The 20237-nt window shown below is 38.7% G+C and overlaps 1 protein-coding gene across 1 annotated transcript in view; it reads left to right on the plus strand.

Moving 5' to 3' along the window:
* The first annotated feature begins 254 nt into the window (after positions 1 to 254).
* Positions 255 to 20237, plus strand: part of LOC129453855 (von Willebrand factor D and EGF domain-containing protein) — an 84471-nt gene continuing 64488 nt past the window's right edge. Inside the window, exons 1-9 of the mRNA XM_073861755.1 lie at positions 255 to 448; positions 10038 to 10222; positions 10578 to 10806; positions 13332 to 13397; positions 13493 to 13725; positions 17664 to 17753; positions 17930 to 18071; positions 18318 to 18532; positions 19602 to 19675. Coding sequence (XP_073717856.1) covers positions 376 to 448; positions 10038 to 10222; positions 10578 to 10806; positions 13332 to 13397; positions 13493 to 13725; positions 17664 to 17753; positions 17930 to 18071; positions 18318 to 18532; positions 19602 to 19675 — 1307 coding nt within the window. The 5' untranslated portion in view covers positions 255 to 375. The remainder of the gene's footprint in view (positions 449 to 10037; positions 10223 to 10577; positions 10807 to 13331; positions 13398 to 13492; positions 13726 to 17663; positions 17754 to 17929; positions 18072 to 18317; positions 18533 to 19601; positions 19676 to 20237) is intronic.

Consider the following 20237-nt stretch of genomic DNA (forward strand, 5'->3'; position numbering starts at 1 on the left):
TACCAATTCTTTATCATACAAAATTAATTAAGAGTATTATCAATAATAAAACGTATTAATTTAGACCCAATATCTATCTATCTATCTGTCTGTCTGTCTGTCTTATGTTCTGTCAGTGGTTTTGTTTCACTTTACCGTGGCGTCTGGAGACTCAAGTGTCCACCTCCTCTCTGGGTAATTGAGGGTCTTTGTCAGCCCCCTTCTCTCCTCGAGACAGTTGTCTGTACACATACGAGGTGAAATTATGTTGTGCACAACTAAACTGTAGTGAAAAAAATGGCAACGTGTTGAATCACTCCTTTTCTTTGTAACCAAACTGTCCCAAAGTTTCAGATGGGAAGCCCGTGGAAACCAGCGCAGCAGTGAGATTTAAAGATGGACCGGAGTGTGTTTCTAAAGTCTTACATTTGCGTGTTTTTACTACCTGTGAAGTTACTCGCGCAACTGGGTAAGTCACGCGTTTCACCAGCAACTTTTGCGCGCGTATAACACGAGCAAACGCAGTGCTGGGCGGATATTGATTATATAAATTGCATGTTTTTAAAGAGTTTACGCGTTTGCGAATTAAACATTTGTGCACTTAAAGAAAGGAAAGCACTTGCTCAAGACGTAAGGACAGTGAAAACGCATTATGTTGTGTGCTTTGTTTGTTTTAGTTTACTAAGCAGTGATTAAAAGTCGTTTTAAAATATTGCATAGTTGAAAACAGTATAGTAAGTAGCCTATATTGGGTAATATAGGGTGCGCGCAGTGACTGAATTGAGATTTAAAACGTGTATTATTTTTCATTACTGTATTCATGGCTATATTCAATATCCGCTTCAGTGTTGCTGGATACAGAGGACTTAACAGCTGCTTTTAATGAATTGAAAAGTGGTTCAGGGGTTCAGATTAAACTGCGTAAAATCTAACCTCAGTTTGCGCACCAAATACAGACTGCGCGCTGCGCTTCTCTCTCTCTCTCTCTCTCTCTCTCTCTCTCTCTCTCTCTCTCTCTCTCTCTCTCTCTCTCTCTCTCTTTCTCTCTCTGTAGAGATGTTTTTGCAGCAGTCATTAGAGCAGTGAGTAGGTGTCTGTTAGCCCCAGGGGTGGCAGTAATTGTTGTCTTGGGAATGTCAGTGTTGTGATTGTGAGGTCAATCTGATTAAAGCTGATATCTTCACTGTTCTTTTCTCCAGACAGTACCTTATTGCCATTAGAAGTTAAATGTATGTTTAAATGCAATAAAGCATTATGTTTAACCCTTGGCCTTGATATTGCAATGATATAATTTAGTTTGGAGATGGGGTAGACATTGGTAAAGCATTGGTAACTCCTCCTAACATTATAATACATTCCTGTTTATAATAACATTCATATAAAACAAACATTAATATTATTGACTGTTATAGGCTATGCATTTCAAGAAACACTAATGCAGATTCAGAGTTATTGTTCAGTCATGAAATAAAAATTTTATTAATTTATTTATATGCCAGGATCCCATTGTGACAGCTTACCCCGCATAGTGTATTTCCAGTGTATGAAAAGATTGTAGAGTTTGTTGTAGGATTTGTTGCCATTATTGGCACAGATAGTGATGTATGTTATCATTAACTATTCATTTTAGGGTAAAGTTAAAAAGTTTTATTAAAAAGTCACATATTGTAAGAGTCAACACACTGTCAGCTGAACTGCTGTGATCGTTCACTCAAGAGTCCATGTCATATAATTTATCTTGAGTGAATTATCTGTTGATGTCTCCGTTTATTAAAAGTCTGACAGCTGTGTGTTGGATCACACAATGTCACATGTCATAATCTTTGCCTGACACGAGAGAGATAGAGAATGAGAGAGGAAAAAGACATTAGTAGGTCCACAGGGTTTGGGTGAAGTTCTGGCAGAATGAAGAAAGGAAATGAATGAGTTTGTTTAAAACCACGATTGTGCAAAGCTTGTATTTCACTTTAATATCAAGAACAATTTACTAAACTCAATTATATTGCATAAATGCTACAACACTCTCTCTATCTTGGTCTGTCATCTCTCTCTCTCTCTCTCTCTCTCTCTCTCTCTCTCTCTCTCTCTCTCTCTCTCTCTCTCTGGGGCTGGAAAGGTAACGTGTGAATATCTCTTGTGGTTCCTCTCCTGCTGTGTAATCAGCTCCACATCCAGCTGAGAGGCGGCCTGTCACAACAGATAACTCTGAGAATTTACCAGCCCTAACACCCCCTCCCTTTCCTTTCCTTGTCCCCCCACCTTCTCATACAAGCACATGTTACATGAACTTGTAAAACGCACAACTTTTGCGAAACCACTAAATCAGTTACAGTGAAAAGTTGTGCTTTTTTGTTCTGCTCCCACCACTTAGATGTTTATTTGATTCCAGCCGATGAAAGCATCTGAAGTTTAAATATTTTGACCGCATTTAACAAAGCAACAGGTTTACACTGCGAAAATGAATGTCTTGCTTAGTTTTTTTACTTTATTTCCAGTAAAAATATCGCAAAATTCTTAAATTAAACTACATTTACTTGATAAGCAAAATGACACAGGGTATTAAAAATGTTTTGAGGCGCACTCTCTTCATAAATGAATCAATTACTCTCCCTACATAATTTATTTTATAAAACACTGCTGAAATATGTATTCTAGAGGCTTAGACCTTTCCAACAATATATAGTTTGTAGTGATAGATTAACATTTACCTCAACAATATTGAAGTAAACTTAGGTGTCCCGTATACGGGACGGTGACGCTTAACAGATTAAAGGGATAGTTCACAAAAAAAAAAGAAACTTAAAGGTGCAGTGTGTAATTTTTAAAGGCTCTCTTGACAGAAATGCAAAATAATATACAAAACTATATTATCAGGGGTGTATAAAGACCTTTTTATAATGAACAGTTATGTTTTTATTACCTTAGAATATGCTATTTTTATCTACATACACAGAGGGTCCCCTTACATGGAAGTTGCCATTTTGTGCCACCATGTTTCTACCTTACTGGACATACTAAGTTGTCTCCGTCGATGACATGTTTGTCCGGTGGCGGCTACTGTAGCTTCTCTATGCGTTTCAAAAGCGAGGGGTGAGCAGTGGACTGAGCCGTTGGCTGCAATTCGCACTCTCACAACTAGATGCTTCTTAAATTTTACACACTGCACCTTTAAAGGTGTAATTTCTAGAAGAATCTATTGACATAAATGCAAAGTATTATACAAAACTATATGATCTGGGATCTATAAAGACCTTTCAAAATGCACTGTTATGTTTTTATTACCTTAGAATGAGATGTTTTTATCTACATACACCGAGGGTCCCCTTACATGGAAGTCGCCATTTTGTGCGCCATGATTCTACAGAAGCCCTTAACGGACAAAGGTTTTGTCTCCGACGATGACATGTTTGTCCGGTGGCGGCTACTGTAGCTTCTCTATGCGTTTCAAAAACGAGGGGTGAGAAGTGGACTGAGCCGTTGGTTGCAATGCGCAACCTCACCACTAGATGCCGCAAAAATGTACACACTGCACCTTTAACATGTTAAAGGTTAAAAACAACACGAGAATAAGTACTGTAAATGATTGACAGGATTTACATTTGTTTAAGCGAACTATCCCTTTACATCTTGTTTCTGAAAAAACGTGAACATGAAATAAGTTTATGCCATTAACGTTTTAATCGAAGAAACCTCAAGTCAAACCCTAACAATTTTGATCCCCTCAAATTTGTGTAAAATAATAGTTTGAAAAGATTTTTTTAAAAGCCCCTAACCCAATCCTAAATCTAACAATCTGTCAGTTTCTCCAGAAAACAGAGCGAGGTGCACTTGAGAGTTTACATTTATTTTAGAGAGAAATCTTTTGGATTTGTTTATTGCGAAATTGGAACAAAATTAAGGACAGTATCGCTTTGTGGCAGCACAGCACAAGAATTTTAAATTCATGTTTTATTTTAATTTTAATAAAAACAATGCTTTTTATTTTATGCTTTATATGGGGTCCCTCAATGCTTATAGGAGGTCCGGGACCACCCCCAGCCCAGACCCGCCCACCCCCTACAACCCCCAAATCCCCAAATGACTAAAAAGCTATATAAAAAGTATTATGAATGCCAGGCCAGTAGTTGGCAATGTCTGAGCAGATAATATGCATGCACATGACGTCACCATGTTCATGGATTCATGTTTTTGTCGATAACACAGAGATGATAGTAGTAGAGTATCGTTTTGTACTTTAAAACGTTATGTAGTATTATCATACGTGCCATTTTTCCCAGACACGTCCTGGCCAGGATTTCAGGTGCGTCCAAGAGGCTGTTTACACTTGGCATTAACATACGTTTTCATCGATCGACGTTAATGCCAGATGTAAACGGTGTTCAAAACGTTTTGAGCTCGTCCACTTTCGACCACTTTCAACCACATTCAGAGGTAGTCAAAACCCATTTCGATCGGATCGCTTTTGTAGTTGCGGAACGCACATGTGGTTGAATGTGTTCGAACAGCCACACGCGACCGCCTTCTCTCCGGCCTTTTATCTAATCTGAGGTACTAAACACAAGTTTTACGTCTTTTCTGACTTCTGGCGTGAACAGACTGTGAACAGTGCTATTTTTAGCCTTTCATTGATAAAACTACTGCGGGTGTTCTCCGTAGTTTCGTTTTGAAAGCGTGTGAAAGTTGCGCAATCCTATTTCATCAATTGCGCTGAAAATTCAGAGAAAGCTCTTACATATACACGTAAAAAACACTGTGCAGCATGTTTACTTGCTAAACAAGCAGCGGACTCCGACATAATATTAGTTCGCGTCCATATAAACTCATCATTACTCCCGCTCGCGTTTGACTGACTCGCCCACCGTCTCACAACAGACCGCCCCCTTACAGTATTCAGGACAGAAGCGGTTGAATGTGGACAAAAGAGACAGATTTAAATACGAGGTGAAAACGTAATGTGTCTCACTCGTCCACTTGTGATCCGATCGATGAAAACACATCTTAATACCAAGTGTAAACAGCCCCTTGGAGTCACATTTGTCGACCACATACGTCACCGAAATTCTCACATTTCAGTTGAAAACATTATAAAGTTAACATTTATTTATCTTAAGACATAATTGTTGTAGTTTCATTTTTACTATTAAATGTAATGGTTGCTTTTCTGAAATAATACATCTTGTACATGCTGGACCAATGTGAACTACAGAGGATGCACCTGAAATCCTGGCAGCTTTTAGTTGAAAACCGTGTGGTGTAAATTGTCCCTTGTTGATAAAAACATTGAGGTTGAGTAAATAATGACAGTAGAAAATAAAAAATAATATTTGTATTGTTCAGGTGTGGTGTTAAACAGATTAACTGTTGAAAGTATACAGTCTTCGCATTTAATCCGACACCGTCCTGCTGAGGAATCCTCTGGTGTGAGAAAGTCTGAAATCTAACCCATCTCTAAGTCAACAAATTAGCCGGGCAATCTCAGTTGTTTACCCTGTCCTGCCCTGTCCAAGCGCCCTGTCTGACGGCTTAAAACACAAGTGTTTGTGAAACCTCTGACCTTACGTGAGAAAGCGATACGACGGTGGTTGTCACCCCTGCAAAAGCAGATAGAGATCAAACGCGGCTCGCTGTCTGGCAGGTAATATACGACCCTTGGGCAAACGTCTCAGCTTCTGTTCTCCTGTTCTAGTCCCACAAAATTCACAACCTGGAACCTGAGACATATCTGAAGACCAGAACATCACAAAGATTTGTAGTTCAGCTTTTTTGACCCAAAAGCAACCACCTACTTTATAAAAAAAGCGTTACAAAAAACCATATACTGTATAGCAAGGCCATGAAAACTATAAAAGTGCAATTTTGCAAAAGAAAATGTAGATACTGATGTCTTGGTGAGCCTCTTCTTTGTGTGTTTGCATTAAACTTTAATCTTATCTTTATTGCGGCCACCTTGAAACATCATTACCTCCCCCGAAGAGACGTCCCCTGGAATTAGGCCCCACCGAGCCACTATTATGAATTTATTAAATGATCGCTTAAATGTCTTTATCTTCATCTCGCCCCATTACGCCCTTAAAAGTAATATGCTGCTGCCGTAATTAAAGAGTAATGACCCCCGAATTACGCGGGAAAGAGCAAGGCACTATGGTCTGTGTACCAGTCGAGACATGATCTCATCATAGCTCCAGTGGGGCGGAAAGTCCTGCGAGTCCACCCTAGTCGTCTTTTTGTTAAGCAGACAGGATTAAAGAAAAGAGTATCTGGTCCGTCCCATCCTGGTCATAGGTCATTCGTCTTCACTTTGATTATGACGACTTTCATGGTACCTCCAAGGTACATACTGGTACCTAAATATATATTAGGACCTTTTTAAAAGGTAGTGCCCCAGCGACAACTTTGGTACCTTTTTTCTGAGAGTGTGTACACCTTTTCTTCACAAGCCACAAAATTGTATAATTTATGTGTAACTGTGTAAGGGGGCAGTCACACCAAAAGCGCTTTAAACGCTTGCAAACGCAAGGCGCGACGCACTGCCTTTTTAAAAAAAAGAGCAGTGCGGCGCTGCTTTTCATATGCTAAGCAACCACCGAGTCAGCTGTCTTGTCAATCAAATATTGAAGCGTGAGCGCTCTTTTGCTGTTAACTGTCATATTAGCAGAAACTTTAAAAAGAGGACGCTTGCTCTGACCTTGTTTGAGGGTGAGAGATGCATAAACACGCAGGAGAGAGTGAGCGAGTGGAGTCCGGTTCTTCAAAGCAACTTTAAACTTCACTCACCACAGCGTAAGGCCCGCCTCTCCGCTCATTCGATTGGACAATGGAAGACGCGAATGACGTCAGGCGCTTTCTCCGCTCTCAGTGCTCCTTCAAAAACGCGTGCGCGACAGGCGGCAGAAAACCGCAAGGCGCTCGGCGCGCATAAACAGCGCGCAAACGCGCCCTGCCCATAGAATGTCTGCTAGGTGTTTTTTTTTTGTTCAATCTTTACTTTGTATTTTTTGTTTTGTTTGTTGTTGTTTTGATTGATTTTTTTGTGCATTTATTGTCTGTTTATAATGTGTAGCATTTTGTTTTGTTTGGTTTAGGGGCGATATGCCCCATTTTGAGATCATCCTATCGTCACCCTGTGAGATTGCAGATACAGGATAGTTTTGGGGGGATAGTTTACTAATTTATTTGTTAGTTTATTTTTTACTCATTTATTAAGTCACTTGATTGATGGACAAAAAAAGCCGATTTACACTAAGGGGCCGTCCACACCAAAGCGTTTACGCCCACGGCCAGCGCATGTTTTCAATTGTTTCCAAAAAGCCAGCAACTAGCAGTTTTCTTCCACGCTAATTTTGCAAATTTCACTTTATTTTGCTAATTATGTTGTTGATTTTTCTGTGTTTTCCCCTGCTTCTATTAATGTAAAGCTGCTTTGAAACAATTAACAATTGTGAAAAGTGCTATATAAATAATATTGAATTGAAAACCGGCGCTCAGCGGTTTTTCCACGCTCAGTGCTGAGCGCCGTGAGTTGTAAAATATTCAACTTTGGGTGAAAAGCTCCGTTTGTCAATGTCGGTTCTAACACGGCCATCCAATCACAGTGGAGGAGGGGCGGGACATTACCACAGCAACAAATTGGCTCACAGCTGAAGTATCACAGCTACCAAAGCGCTCATCTGAAGAAAGCTGGCACTTAGCTGAAAAACAGCTGGCATTCAGCATCCTCCAGGCGTTTTCAGACGTGTTTAAAAGTTTTGGTGTGCACGTCCCCTAAGGGCAACACTGTCACGACCGCAACCTTCTTAAAATTTCCTACACGGAACAACACGATCATTGATTTTAAACCCTTGCGCCTAACAACCTGTCTAGTGCAAGGAAATGGTGCTTATTACAAGCTCATGTGCGTCGAAGAGTCAGAGTCATGCGCGTTTCAAGTTCACGTGCGAGAAGGAGTCCACAGCACGTTCATGTCCGAGCAAGAGTCAAATACGCGCGCATTACAAGTCCAGGTGCGTGCGAGAAGGAATCTGCGCACGCTACAAGCTCTCTCGCGCAAAGTAAAGCCCACAAACCCTCTCATGCGAGGAAAAGCATGCAGTGCGCATGTTAATGTGAAACTATGATGAGAATTAAAATTACTATCACCAACTATTGTCATGAATGCTCTCTATCGGCAATATGTCTGACGATCATTGATACACAATGCTAACGTCTATCGGCGAAACAATCCTAGTTTGGTTCGTGGTTTGACTCGTAAAAATTTATATTTGTCTGTTTGCGCATTTTTTGTTTTGTCAACGTCAGCACCAGGGTAAATTCTTTCTTCTTCTTTTTTAAAGTTATTTTTGCCTTTATTTGATAGACAGTAAAGTACAAAGTGGAGATAGTGGTTGGGATTGGCAAAGGACCTCAAGCCGTGATTCGAACTTGGGTCGTCGGAAGTGCGTCTGCACCATATGTCAGAGCTCTGTTCACTACACCATTAGCCTTTCTTCTTTTCTTAGGGACCAGTTAAACAACAATGATTTCAACTGCAAACACGGCAACAGTGTTTTGGTGTCCTGAAAACGCAAACATTTGAAGACTAAGGGTGCGTCTCATTTCTCTGTCTTACCCCTTCCCCTTACCCCTTCACCTCGGTTTTGCGCGTTCATGTGAGGCGAAGTTGCGTCTCAATTCTCAGTTTGATCAAGGGCTAGGGCTAGGGCCAAGGCCAAGGCGTAGGGATACATAGCCCTTGAAACGAAGAAAGAGAGGGGTAAACGTTAACGTAGGATCTTTATTGATGAACGTCGAAATGTCAAGGAGTCGCACAAATGAAAGTAACGTTATTTTAACGTTGTTTAATTGAGATTATATTATGACACTCATGTTTTATGATACTTTTATAAAAAATGTTCAAGCGGTTTTAATTGTAATGTTTTTGTTTTGAATTGCTAGTTAAGGCGCTAGCTACCAGCTAAGTTATGCGCTATTTGTTGAGCTCCGCTCAGGCAATCGATACCACAACCTGAGACAACGGCATCTTCTTTGTTTGTCAACCCTTGTCTGTTTACGTAGCAGCCAGTTAGCGGCAAAGGAAGGTGACGCAAACGGTAATCGAGTGGTGTCTCATTTTTTATACAAACGATATGTCTTACCCCTTTCCCCTTCACTCGGTTTCGAGGGGCAAGGGGAAGACAAAGGGAAAGGGGTAAGACAGAGAAATGAGATTGGCCTTGAGTCTTTGATAACGACACCGTATTCTCTCCGGCTTTTGCCAGCTTGAACATTTGTATCGCTCTGTAGATGTATGTTGTGTTGGCTTGTAGTTTTTCTCTACCGGGTAACATTGCCATCTACTGGCCTGGCAAATTGTCTTCATGAATCTCTGTAAATGCAGAATTTCAAAACATAGCATTAGTTTTGAAATTCTAAATAATTCAAGGCGAGACTCGACAAAACACAACAGTATCCACCTGAAACACATTAGTCAGTTACAAATGATTATGTCTGTTTTGTTCATTATGTTATATCCTTACGCACCTTGTCTCAATTTCTCATGTGTACTGACAGAGACAGGCCATGGCAAAATATTCTGTTAGCATCTACATTGAGAGTATTAGAGGATTACCGGTGTACTGTTCACCTCAGGCGTATCTCTCGAAGCCGTGAGATGAAGTCTACCTCTTATAATTAGCTGTGATTGTGACATACGACCCACTTCAGCAGACGTGAAAGGGTAGGGGTTGCAGATGTGCAGTCTTAAGAAAAGACAGGGGATTAGAAAGGTTTTAGTGTGAAAGTCACACACATTTATTTTTATCCCTCTATTTGAAAGCCTCGCATCGTCGGTCAGGCCTCTGATTTCTGCAACTCTTAAGTAAAAAGCAAGAAACGGGGTCGGATGAAGGTGATTTATTTTGACGCCGGTTAAACGTCTGCCACAGTGGAGGTCACCTTAAACATGAGTGATGTTTTCAAGCCCTTAGCCGGTTGCCGTCTTTGTCTTTGCCGAAAGGTTGTTTTAAATTCTTTATGAATATGAAAATATGCCTTTGTTTGACAGTGACCTTGGTCCTTTACAGCTCCAGAGTGTTATCCAGGCGGGCACAGGATCTTAAGAAACGCATATCGGAGCGTCGATTTCGACTCCACCGAACTACAAAACACAGCAATACAAGATCTGATCTGTGACCATACGCTCCCACCCGGATGGTACCGCTTCATCATAAACAATAAACCGGCAGAAATGCCGACCCGCTGTGTTGAGGTGAGAGGGTACAAGGGACCAAGTTTCGGTCATATTGCAGTAAAGGGGGAAATTTTACGCTAGGTTCACTTCAAGGGGTCTGAGAAAAGTGCACAGAAATTTTGGCACCAAACTGAGACCAAGACGGCTTTAGAGTGGAGAAATGTTAATATTTAATCATTAGTTTACTTTAATTCAAATATATATATATATGTTCCGTTTATTTTTTTATTTTAATTTGCATTAGTTTTTATTATTATGCAGAAGGTTCTTTCATAGATACTTTATGTATTTTTATTATTTTTTATATCAAATACATTTTTATAGTTTTTCTCTGCTGTTTTTGTGCCAAAATTTTTTCTCTTTGTATTTGCAGATGAACCGCTGTGGTACTCAGGCTCCGGTGTGGTTGTCTCTTAAAGACAGCTCTCTTCCCAGGCCCGGAGAGGTCAAAAAACTTTCAGCCTGTGCCACGTGGCAGTTCTTTCATGGAAGCACCAAAGACTGCTGCCTCTTCAGGATACCCATCTCTGTCCGAAATTGTGGAGAGTTCCTGCTGTACCACCTGCAGCCGACGCAAGGGTGCATGGGATACTGCGCAGAAGGTACGATTATGTGACTTAGGGGCTCATATTGCATTGCAAACCTAAAACCTACAATCTGGTTTTGGGCTAATACCTTTTGCTTTCGGCACGTTACAAAAATCTGTTTAGGTCAGATCCCCCTCCCCAAAGCACTGCCAAAATCAAAAGAAAGTTTGGTCTCTCATTTGTAAGTCATTTTGATAAAAGTGTCTGCTAAATACAGTAAATGATAAATTTATGACAATTTTGCATATTAACTCTAAATTATGATTTTCACAAAAGTTCAATGCCTTCCAGAAGTTTTTCTTTTTTTAATATATACACATACATACAATATATAAAATGAAAATGTGTCTTACCTTTATTCATTCTCTTTTTATCACCTCTCAAATATGGGTATGATTCTTCAAAAATACCAAAATTTGAGAAAAATCTTCAAAGCATACATGATGTTTTTACAGTTTTTTAAATCAGTTGATGCTTCATTGTTTTATAAGTTGTGTAAGAGCGCCACCTAGATGATAATAGCAGAAATTTGGATTGCCGTAAAAACTCGTCATTGGCAGGAAAACGTTTTCTCTTAATTGACGACATAACTCGTCAATGGCGGGGAAAGAGTTAAACTAATTATATTTACTGTCATTTCTGTGGACGTTACTTTACTTTTTTAGTATTTTATGTTTCTTTGTTTCACAATTCCCATTATTTTCGAAGGCGATTTTATATAAAATGTCTTTATTGAGATTTTTACAAAGTATTTAAAACATAACCACTAACCCCAGGCAGGATTTAAAAATAAAAATAAGTAAGTAAATAAAAAACAAATAAAAAATAAATAAAAATAAATAAACCACATCCTACATTCTATGATTTCACACATCCAAAGCTTTTTCAATATCTTTTAAAGGTGATTATAATTAGATTCTCTTTACTGTAATATAGTATTACAATATTAACAGTATTTCAGTGTTTTTACTGTAATACGGTTAATACTGTAATACTATATTACAACAAAATACTGTTGCAGAAAATATTGCAATTGTTTTTTTTTTTTCATTAGGAAGTACAACAAATACCACCACAAAAAAACAAACACTTGAAGAGTTTCGTTGCAAAACGAGATAAATCCATTTTTTTACATTTTTGTCAAAAAAATGTTTATTATTATGTTATCATGTTATTATATTGTTTTATGGTGCTACTTAGCTGTATTTTTTAAGTTATGAAGGTTTAAATCAAAACAAACCAACTGGAGTTGCATTGATATTAATTGGAATGCACAACCAAAAAACGCGATTTCTGAACAATTAAAAAAACGGTGGTTATCTCGTTTTGCAACGAAACTCTTCACTTGGTATTTTTATTTTCTTACATCACAGTAGTAAGAATTGTTTTTAATTTAAACAAATTTGTAACATACTAATAAAATGTGCTTAATTGTTTTAAAAACAACAACATCTTAGCTGGCTAAGAAAACGTATGAACAAAAATATAATTTCTTCTTTTAATCTTTTGAAATTGCGATAAAATATGACTTAGTGTTTTCTGGCTCATACCCAGCAACAAATAGCCGTCATTTTACAGGTTAACTATATAGACCCGATATAGTCCGGCTATGAGTAACCCTGTCTTTTTTGCCAACAAAACTTGCAAGATCTATGATATTCATGTAAGCAAAGTCAACAGTGATTAGCAGGTGTTCGGTTTTATTTATTTGTCTATATGATTTTATTTATTTTGGGCTATGTTTACATGTCAGTTTTCACTGTCAGCCCAAATTTTGCCTTGTTTAGTCTGGGCTGTGTTTGATATTATTAGAATTATCTTTTAAATGCAAAATTGCTTGCTGAGATATTTTATGTTTCAGATAAAGTGGCAAGAAAGTTGTGTCTGGTTCTAGTGCAGTTTATTCTGAACAAATTTATTGAGATAATTCGACATAATAATAGTAGACTTCTTGGGTTATTAATAGCACATCCGTAAATGTTTAACAGCCTAGTGAACTGAAAACTGTCTCATTTATTGGGGACTGAACAGCACTCCGTGATCGATATTTCACTTTCTCTGGCCATGCTTTCCTTCCCAATTTCGCAAACTATTCCTCCAGCTTATAAATAACCGTATCATCAGCCGTGCGCAAAAGCATTCGGGTCATTTGTATAGTTTCGGGTCGATGTTTGGTGACTGAAGACTTGCAGGCGAAGCAAATCAGATTACTGAATTCATGTAACAGTATTTTACAGATTTATGACTTTTCCATGCCAGCAATCGGAAGGAGTTTTGGCAGGAGCTTGGTTTCACAACACTGTGTATTGTTTAAACTGACATATTAACCCCCTGCAAACCTAATAAGTTTTGCAATGGTTACACACAACCTGTCAAAATATAAACAATAAGAAACAGCATCCTGGGATTGATTGTTTGACTAAAACAAGTTTGAAATAAAGCAAGCATGTTACTTAATTCATAATGTAATACTATTGAAAGACTACGCAAAAACTGAAAACTTTGTTTCTTCATTTATTTGTTGTGGTTTTATTTTTAAGTTGTCTCACAGTTCACACCAAAAGCTTGCCCACCTGGTGAAACCGAAGTTAATGGCGTATGTAAAGGTACCATTTAAACCTAAATTTGTATTTAATTCACTTTTTTTATTTTTTGCATTTATTTTTCAACTTTGTCCCTGTTTGTGTTTTTGTGTCTTAAGCAAACCTTCCTTCGCTTACTACAAAACCCGTGGTGACCCCAGAACTAGTAGGAAGTAGCGTCCACCTGCGATGTTCCTACGCTGGGGTGATGTTCAGTCGTCCGGTGGGATACCTGGTAGTGTGGGCTCGCTACTCTTCTGATACCATGAAGGTTGAGATCAGACGAGACAAGACGACACGATTGTACTCGATGGTCGAGATGGACGGAGTTCATTTCAGACTTGGAGAAACGGTAAAAGAAGAGGGAAAAAAGTTTTTTTTTTTCTTTGTGATACTGTTACACATTAAAATTATAGATAGATAAATGGGCTAAAATTTTTAGTAAATTTAGTAAAAAAATATGTTTTTATATTTTTCCCAATATTTCAAAGTAGTCCCGCCCAAACAGAAATCAGATTGGCCCAAAATTCTGCCTCAATAGTTAACATATTTAACAATAGATTTTTTTATATATAAATATTATTATTATTTATTATATTTATTTTGTCACATTTTATGCATTCTCTTTATGAAGATAAAAATACTTGATGCTAAATCCTAAATATTTTCGACTCCTTCTAATTTAAAAAACGTAAAACGCCATCTTCAATTTACGTTTCTCTATGGTAATATATTCCAGACACCTCGTAAACTCGCTTCTCACAGCCCAAAAAAGAAAAGGTGCTTATTTAGAAAAAAGGCACATTCGGTAGGGTTGCCCTTTCACCTTTCGCGTGAGTTCCCAGCATGTCCCAGCAGAAGTTAGACTGGATCTGGTTGTAGGAAAGGTCAGGCTGAGGTCTTGACTGTAAACAAAACATATATATTATTGCAGATCCATTGAAGTCAGAAAGATTAGTTGTTTATTTGACTCGTAGCTAAATCTTCCTGATTCGTTTGTTTGGATGTGAATCACAACACAGTAAATCTTGACTTCGAGTAGTCATGCTTCATGGCCCGAGATGTTAAAAACGCCATGTGTGTCTCATGGAGGCTCCAGATTGAAAGTGAAACAGCACGAGTCTGGTTTGGGATGTAAAGTCTGTTAAATGTATCACAGCTGGGCTTGGTTAAACACACACACTTCTATCTGTCTGTCCGTCCTGTCTGTCCATCATATCTACAATATCCCCACACAGCAAAAGGACTCCGTGGCGGATCAGTCGCGGAGGTATCGTGGCTTCCGGAACGGACCCGCGAAACAGACCCGTGTCGGCGTCCACTTGCGCGCAGTGACGGATCCGCAATGAAGGCGGATCGCGGACCCGCCGTCGCCTCGGGCTGCATACGCTCCGCATCCGTGGCGTAAATTCATTCATATATCCGCCGCGGACCCGCAACTGACTCAATAAAAGTCTGAAATAAGCTCCGGGACGGATCCTCAACGGATGCAGACCGGAGCTACTGACTCCGGAGCGGTTCCGTTACGAATCTGCTCCGGAGCTTATTGCTATCAGGACCGGGTCCGTTTTGGACCCGTTTATCTCACTTTCAAATTCAAAATCCCTTCTTAGTGTAGGATAAAATAGGATAAACTAAACTAAAGGATAAAACCAAAACTATCACTAGGCCTTGCCACTGCAGCAATATAGAACCTTAAATCTGCATTGCCTTGTATTTTTAACCTAACAATATTGTAAATAGGTCTAACAGAAAAGTTTCACTAAAATATATCAATTTAATGTACAAAAGTAATTACTACTCAATGGAAATATAAAATTGCCATTTACATTTATGGACAGTTATAGCATATTCTGTTTTTGTTTAAAAATATTATTTTTGTGGTCAAAACCTAATTTAGTGCTTTATAGGCCCAGGTCAATGCAAACATAAAATACTTGATCTATTAGGCTACAACTTCAATGAAATGCTGCACTATGCACAGCTAACACATCTGACAATGAATAACTGGAGAAAGACAAGTTGTTCAACAAAAATGTTTTTTTATTATTTAATAATTTCTCCCATTACACGTCTCCTTGTTGCCCGATCTGTTGCCAGGTTGAACACAGCACCTGTAATCAAACAGACAGATATGGTATGTAGCATCCAAAGTCAAGTATGCTTATCATAATAACACCACAGAATGAAGTAAAAGTACAGTTTTTTCACTAGAAATGTACTTGAGTAAATGTATCCTTAAAAATCACTTTAAAAGTACTAGTTACCCAAAACTGTAAATGGAATTCGTTACACACCTCTCTGGTTAAATCACCCTGTTAACAGCCGCTCAAAATAACAGACGAGAAGATTGTCTTTACCAACCACATAGTCGCTTTGACTGACACCTGCATTCATTTAGTCACTGACTGACACCTGCATTCATTTAGTCACTGATTAGGTCACATGGCATCTTGCAGTGTGACCGTGAGTCTGAACCGAGTCAAACAATGAGTAAATTGCCAAAGATTAATTTTCATTATAAAGAAGATGGCAGATACACTACACCAAAATTGCCAACATGTAAACTTAATAATGCACAGCTAGGGCTAAACCATTATCCACGAGTGAACATGCTAAAGTTTTCCTAATATCAACGTCATTCCAATCATTACTATGATTAAAAAACAATGTTTGCTGGCACAATTATATCAATATATCATTACTTACTCAAAAGAGGGTTCAGCTGAACCGTGTCCCAGCAAGGAAATCTCGATTGACAGGTGTGCATCGTTTAACCGTTCAGTAAAGGCGTGTCCGAGGATCCGACATGGGTCCGTTCAGGATCCGCTGTTTGACAGTAGAATTTACCGTGCTGCCGGAGGCGGAGCTGATCCTCTGCGCAGCTCCAAAACGAATGTGACAGTCATGCGGGTTTGGCGACTTGAACGCGGATCCGCATAGGAGTCTCCTGCTGTGTGGGTCCTTCCATACATCCGTCCATCTCAATTAAATGTATCAAAGCATAGTATTTATCTATCCATCCATCCATCAATCATTATTATCTGTCTGTCTGTCTGTCTGTCTGTCTGTCTGTCTGTCTGTCTGTCTGTCTGTCTGTCCCTCCATTCATCAATAGTATCTATCTGTCTGTCTGTCTGTCTGTCTGTCCCTAAATTCATCCATAGTATCTATCTATCTATCTATCTATCTATCTATCTATCTATCTATCTATCTATCTATCTATCTATCTATCTATCTATCTATCTATCTATCTATCTATCTATCTATCTATCTATCTATCTATCTATCTATCTATCTATCCCTCCATTCATCAATAGTATCTATCTGTCTGTCTGTCTGTCTGTCTGTCTGTCTGTCTGTCTGTCTGTCTGTCTATCTATCCCTACATTCATCCATAGTATCTATATATCCATCTATCTATCTATCTATCTATCTATCTATCTATCTATCTATCTATCTATCTATCTATCTATCTATCTATCTATCTATCTATCTATCTATCTATCTATCTATCTATCTATCTATCTATCTATCTATCTATCTATCTATCTATCTGTGTGTCTGTCTGTCTGTCTGTCTGTCTGTCTGTCTGTCTGTCTGTCTGCCTGTCTGTCTATTCATCCCTCCATTCATCAATAGTATCTGTCTGTCTGTCTGTCTGTCTATACCTACATTCATCCATAGTATCTATCTATTTATCCATCCACCCATCATTATTATCTATCTATCCCTCTATTCATCCATACTATCTAGCTATCCCTCCATGCATCAATAGTATCTATCTATCTATTTATCTATCTGTCTGTCTGTCTGTCTGTCTGTCTAACCCTACATTTATCCATAATATCTATCTACCCATCCATCCATCCATCCATCCATCCATCATTATTATCTATCTATCCCTTCATGCATCAATAGTATCTGTCTGTCTGTCTGTCTGTCTGTCTGTCTGTCTGTCTGTCTGTCTGTCCCTCCATTCATACATAGTATCTATCTATCCCTCCATCAATCTATCTGTCCGTCTGTCCATCTATCTATCTATCCCTCCATCCATCTATCTATTCTTCCATCTATCTGTCTGTCTGTCTGTCCCTCCATTCATATATAGTATCTGTCTATCCCTCCATCATTCTGTCCGTCCATCCATCCATCCATCCATCCATCCATCCATCCATCCATCCATTCATCTATCTATCCCTCAATATATCCCAATATATGTTTGATCTGTTTATAACCTTTATTGTTTTACTCATCATGACCTTTGTGACTATGTGTTTTGATTGACAGTTTTCCTGCAGTGTCTCCACATTCCTCTTAAACTCCTCCAGCTCCCAGTCGGCGCCAAAAGAGAGCGCTGGGTTTTTCGCCGGAATCAAGGTAAATCCGATTATATCAAATTATTCATGATTGTGACGGATCACGCGCCACACACAATGCCCTGGGTTACGTTTAGCAGCTAAATACGCTTTACTTAATTGCAATCATTATTAGCAGATCTCCATGTTAAACAGAGCTGTGTGATTGATTATCTTTAATGATCGTTTGGTCTCCAGTTTGTTCCAGATGTTCTGCACATCCGGGAAGACGCCGAGAAACACGTCGTGGCCGTACACAGCACAGTCCCCATTCCCTGCCACGGGTTCGAGCACAGCCGCCGGTGCAAAGTGTCTCTTGGTCTGAGCGTATATGACTCGGGTGTGTGTTTGTATGAGTGATTCACTTTGTGAGACAGAAAACTGTCGATATTTTTGAGACCCTGTCTGTGAAATCCAGGTTAAAGTCTCTTTAAAAGTTTGATTTTAATCATTGATTTCAATCTTTGACATGACCCTACTCAGTCAGTATATAAGAAGATATCAAGGTTATATTTTTGCACAATGTTTTTGTGTAATGCCCAGTACAGCTACAGGAACACTTTTTTTAAAATCTTTACCATCTCAGATGTAATCGCTGAAGTCCCAAATGTGGCTCTGTCATCCTGCCATGTGGAGCTCGTGTCCCAGCCCTGCCGAACCAACGTCTGCGCTCAGGGAACTGTGACTGTCACCGCCGTCACGGATTTCACCCGGGACGGAAATCGGGTCAGCGTCCTTGCCGCCCAGCCCGCCCAAGGCAGTCCTCGCCTTTGGAGAGGTTACAGCACCTCTGCACTGAAGGTTACTACACAATCTTCATTGGCATGCATCCGAAAATGAAATAGTCGCCTGAGTGGTTTTGTATTTGATGAAGAAAACTAATTTCTTCGTTTTGATGTGATGCAAGGGCACCTTCCAAATGCCTTAACAGCATTAACCCTAAAATTACTTTTAGAGGAAAGTCTCTAAAACACCACAACTCTGTATGTACTATAGCAGTGTGGTGAACTCAAGTCCACTCAAAGTAATATTGTACAAATTGGAAATATACTGCGACTCGGTTTCATCGTCTCTATAATTGCCCCCTGCTGAAAGCAACCATACGGTCTCTAATAAGCCAAACGCGGCATGAAGAGACAAGAATGCGGCAATTTGCAAGAAAAGAACGTAAACACACATCTAACGCCGGTTCTCTTAAATAATGTTTCATTCCTGGACCCAGACCATCATCTGTGTTGTCTGTAAACATAAAAGCCCCTCTGTGCCCTTCAATAATGTGAAGGCACTGTACTTGGCTGCTTTATAATTAGGTTGTGGATGTCAAAGCTATGCTAGACAATGTTTTTGACCATCAGTGGCGTCAGATGGGTAACTGTTTTTCAGGTTCATCCCATGTGAAGGTCTGTATGTTGGAGTTCAGAATGTTAACATTTTGCTTATCCAGTGGTTTAAGTTTGGGGGCGGGGCTACCAAGGGTTCAGTATTTGCCAGCCTGACCTCACAAGAATTTGTACGTATTTTTGAGTTGGCTAATTCGTACAAAGTGAATCGTACAAAAACATACAATTATTATAAAAACAATAACGAAGCCCCACCCCTAACCCTAAGGCCACTGGCGTGAATTATTGATACGAATTAGCCACCTCATAAAATACGTATGATTTTCATGCGATAGCGGTGTATTTGCCTGGTTATCACGTCCCAGTTGCTAGTTAATGTTATGTTTACAGCTGCTAGATTTAATAGGCATAATTCCACATAATGTATTCATACAGTACATCATTTTGACAGATGTTTCACTACATTGTAATAGATGTTTTAAAGACTCTTAAATGAAAAATGTATTGGTTAACAAGTGTTTTGTTTTCAGATCTCAGTTCAGGATATCCCCACGGCTACCTGTTACTCCCTCACCGACCCTCACATCATTACATTTGATGGCAGGTAAAACATTTACAAACTTTGATGCTTCTACCTTTGTTTGCTTCATCGTTTGTTTATTTGTTTCTTGGATTCTTAATCTGTTTCTTATTCTTTTTTGCTTGTTTATTTGTGTTCTTCTGTGTTTGTTTCATCCTTAGTTTGTTTCTTTCTTATATTCTTTGATTGTTTGCTTTATTATTTGTTGTCTGCTTCTTTCATGCTTTTTCATTATTCTTGTGTTTCTTTTATTCTTTGTTTGTGTTTCATTCTTTGCTTGCTTGTTTCATTCTTTATTTATTTATTTATTTCATTGTTTTTTTTAATTATTTTGATTTGTTTACTGTGTCATTCTTTGTTTGACTTTCTTTCTTTCTTTCTTTCTTTATCTCTTTCATCCTTTTATTTGATTTTTTTGTTTCTTTCATTCTTTGTTTATTTTCTTTTTGTTTTGTTTACTGTGAGTCATTCTTTGTCTTTCTTTCTTTCTTGTTTACATCATTTTTCATTTGTTTCATTCTTTGTTTGTTTGCTTGATTATTTGTTTCTTTCATTTTTTGTCAGTTTCATCCTTAGCTTGTTTGTT

Source organism: Misgurnus anguillicaudatus, chromosome 23 (genome assembly GCF_027580225.2).
Source record: "Misgurnus anguillicaudatus chromosome 23, ASM2758022v2, whole genome shotgun sequence".
NCBI lineage: Eukaryota > Metazoa > Chordata > Actinopteri > Cypriniformes > Cobitidae > Misgurnus > Misgurnus anguillicaudatus.